Below are 3,878 nucleotides of genomic sequence, written 5' to 3' on the forward strand. Positions count from 1 at the left end.
TTGAGGTAGACTGTTATAGTGGTAAAGAGTTTGAAATAAGAAACATTTGGCTCATGGAATTTCTTTTTGAGGATTAAAGTCTCAGAAGAGCCAAATTACGTATCTCCCATCCCATCAAAAGTATGCAACTGAGATACTGAAGGCACTTGGTATGGCTGAGTATTAGCACCCTTATGGCAGTGGATGAGTCACCATACATGAGGCTCATCGAAAGTCTAATCTTATTATGTAACACACGATTATACTTCAACTATACACTTGGTGTGTCAGAGCCTGTTCTTTCATAAGCCTTAGGCACCTGAATCATTAGAAGGTAGAGAAATATATCAAATATGTATAGGAGTATGGCATCAAAGATACACAAGAGTACAACATACCTTGGGCAAGAACTTAACTATAATCGAGTTGTACTATATGATGAGCTATAGTATATCAATTACAATTACAAAGAGTCTTATTTCACATGCTTGCACAAAGCACCCTCAGATTTAGTATCACTTTGTGTGTGAGTTGATCATGGATGGAGAGGCTAAGATATGGTTTATTGCCCAACAATCAAGAGTTATGTCAATAAAGCATCTTCGAAGAGATATTTTAGAGTGATATTTGCATCAACCTAACATTAGACCATAAATATTGTTCTCTTATGGGTGGACATTGATGGGGCTTGTTGAAATTCAATGCTCTACCCTTAGCATTGTTATGTGGTTACAAGCTAGCTCTATTTGTAAGCCACCCACCCTCTATGAGAAGCCCTCTATGAGAAGAGCCACTTTGTATTTGAGAAACACAAATGCCTAAAAGATGCTCATTTGGCCACGTGGCCAAATGGTTAAGATGGCATAGATAGATTTTGCCAAAATAGTCTACATGCAAGTGTTGAGACCGTGCTCCAAAAACCTAGTTTGCAATGTACTTTTCCCAACTAAATTTGATTCAAATTTTGCATTGTCTTTATTTCAAGGAACACAAATCATACACTTTAGTTATACTCATGGAATTATCTCTATTGTTACTTTTGAGCATTACCTTTACTTTGAAAAAGTTTATTATGAGCCAAGCTCGAAAAAAACGGCGCTTTAGTGTGTTTATACCGATCAGAATTAAGAAAAATCAACTGAGATTTTAAGTAACCCTTATTTTAAGCAATGATTTTCCATATATTTTAGTTATAAATCCGATATATTGTAGAGATTTTGGAAAAAACTGGATAAATCGAAGATTTGTCCTTATGTTGATTGGTTGAAAAATATGTTTTTTTTTTCTGAGAGCACTGTTCCGAGCACCGAGGTTTGTGTGCATTTTTGCCACAATGTGGGCGCTTTTGGCCTCTTTCTCTGTCTCTAAACTCGAGGGAGTCAGGGACTGCCAAATGTGTAGACATAGATATGTGAGCTGGCTGCTCTCTGACTGGGGGCGAGCTGGCCTGCCGTGCTGGCAGTCCGGCCGCACACGCCTCAAGGCTCACACGCGCTTAACCTCCTCAAATATCATCTCTTCTTTAGAGACCTAGATTAGATCTGCCTCTTCTAACCTCATCATCGCTTATCTTGTTCTTCGTATTCGTTCTCGATCTACGTGCTAAATGGATATGAAGCCCAACAGTCCCTCGAAAAATGAAGCGATCCCTGCTGCGTGCCCTGATCGAAGCCTCATACCTCAAGATCGCTCAGAAGTTAATGATGCTCCCCATCCGCTCGCAGAAGCAGAATGGCTGGCCTCGCACATCGTCTCCTTCACCGATCCTCGCACAGTTTGCAAGCTCGCATTGATCAACAGAATTTTCTTATCAGCCTCCATCTCCGATTTGGTCTGGCAGAAGATGCTACCGCCGGCAGAGTTTTTGCATGCTATTCTGAGTGATCAGGATGAGCTCACCAATAATATAATTAGCTCTCTTGCTAAGAAAGACCTCTACTTTCAGCTCTGCCGATCCATTACACTTGGTGGAGGATTGAAGGTGATTAGCCTGCGTACCTACACAATGTTAAAAGCCTTTTTCTGCATATATATATATATATATATAAAGCCTTCCACTGCATGTATAAAATCCCGAGTGATCCAATTTCATGCTTTCTAGAATTGGTATCCCCAATGTTTGGTTTTTGCAATACTTTTTCTTGCTATTTTGACCTAGATCTTTAATTTGGCAGAAATTTTGGCTAGACAGAGCTACAGGCGGACAGTGTTATATTATCTCAGCCAGAGATTTAGCAATAGCTTGGGGCTCCACTCCACAATACTGGGAATGGTTACCTTGCCCTGGCTCGTGGTGAGTTTTTCTGTATGATTAGAGCCTAAACACAGTTTAATTATCGTTAATCGATACTGGTCCAGCTAGCTCATCTACTTGTGTCTCTGCTTATAGTGAAAAAAATTCTATCCTGCAGGTTTCCCGAGGTGGCATGTCTGCGCTCTGTATGCTGGTTCGACCTGGCAGGCACTTTCCGGCAACTGCTAAGACCTGGATCCTACGTGGTTTCGTTTAGGATGCAGATGCGTTCAGCTTCTAGTTGGAGGGGCTATCCCATTAAGCTTCGACTGCAGAACGTCACCTATGGCAACCCACCACAAGAATCACAGGTCTTCTTCCACCGCCCCTTCCCGGTAAGCGACCCACCTCCTTTCTTGCCGGCCAACGCTGAACCCTGTCAACCTGGCAACGACGCCTGGGTAGAATGCGATGTGGGCGAGTTTACTGTGGATGAAAATGAGAGTAACCCTATCGAAGTGCACTTCTCCATGCGAGAGGTTGAAGTGCTCTGGTGGAAAAGTGGGTTTCTCTTGGATGGTGTTATGGTAAGGCCAAGCTATGTCATCAAAAGGGGCGCTGATCAAGCATCCATGGGCAACAACGAGGCCTTTAGGGACAATGAACAATTTGACGAAGGGGTTAATGATGATGAAGAGCCTAGCGGGGATGAAAATATTTCTGAACAGGAGTTTCGTGAAGTGGATGATTCCAGTGGTGATGATGAAGAGCATCTTGAGGATATCGTGAGTATGGAGGATAAGGATGTGAGTGAGGATGCTAGTGTTTAATGTGACCATGATCATAACATGACACCTTGCACCCTATCTCGGAAACGTCACAATCAAGATTGCACGGTGCACCCTCTGTAGGGCCCTCTTGATCTATAGTTCGTTGCCATTTAAATTTCCATATAAGAACCATGAAGTTATATGATGTCATCATTGTTTAATTTGTTGTCAAGTTCTTTGAGCTGTAGTTCTACCTTAGTAGTTACAAGGCAAGGCTTTGGGAAGAGGTATAGAGGAGAGCATTTTTGGTACATGTTAGAGAATGCTAGTCTAAAACTACCCTTGGATTATGGTTTTATTTTTTGCATGTTGCCAAAGAAAGTATCTTCTTTTTTTTTTTGGGCAAGGATGGTTTGTATGTGAACTCAATCATGCTTAGTGTAGTGTGTTATAATTTGGTTAAGGGCTAAATGTAGGAATGCATACATCTTTTAAATATAGTGTCAAAATATGTTTCTAATGCTTCTATTGAAGGAGTGAAAGAGATCTGGTCCATTTACACTATTCACAAAAATATCTAAACCTTCACTCCGAGTACCTCTCAGGTACATTTCTAGAAGGGGGAACACAAGCGAGATGATGAAAGGGAAACCTTTCTCTGCTTGGCCTAACGTATGTCCCATCACCACTACAATAGAATGGGGGCTTACATTACAAGAGAATCATTGTTTTTCGACGCTTAGTTTTCACATCTGGTCGCGTCGTCGATATGTGCGTCGAAATATCCGTTAAAATATGCATAAAAAAAGACATGAAAATATATGTCCAAATATACGTGAAAACAAGCGTCGAAATAACAGTCGAATTTTAAAAATAAATAAATTTATATATAATAT

General features: G+C 40.9%; 1 protein-coding gene across 1 annotated transcript; it reads left to right on the forward strand.

Annotated features, from left to right (window-relative positions):
* Positions 1 to 1,454: 1,454 nt before the first annotated feature.
* LOC147604357 (F-box protein PP2-B10-like) lies at positions 1,455 to 3,203 on the forward strand. Its single transcript, XM_086795495.1, has 3 exons — positions 1,455 to 1,960; positions 2,154 to 2,272; positions 2,391 to 3,203. Exons 1-3 carry the CDS (start codon positions 1,586 to 1,588, stop codon positions 3,040 to 3,042), a joined length of 1,146 nt encoding a protein of 381 aa, XP_086651621.1. The 5' UTR covers positions 1,455 to 1,585; the 3' UTR covers positions 3,043 to 3,203.
* The last annotated feature ends 675 nt before the right edge of the window (positions 3,204 to 3,878 follow it).

Source organism: Cibotium barometz, chromosome 62 (genome assembly GCF_041138505.1).
Source record: "Cibotium barometz isolate CiBa-2024 chromosome 62, ASM4113850v1, whole genome shotgun sequence".
Lineage (NCBI taxonomy): Eukaryota > Viridiplantae > Streptophyta > Polypodiopsida > Cyatheales > Cibotiaceae > Cibotium > Cibotium barometz.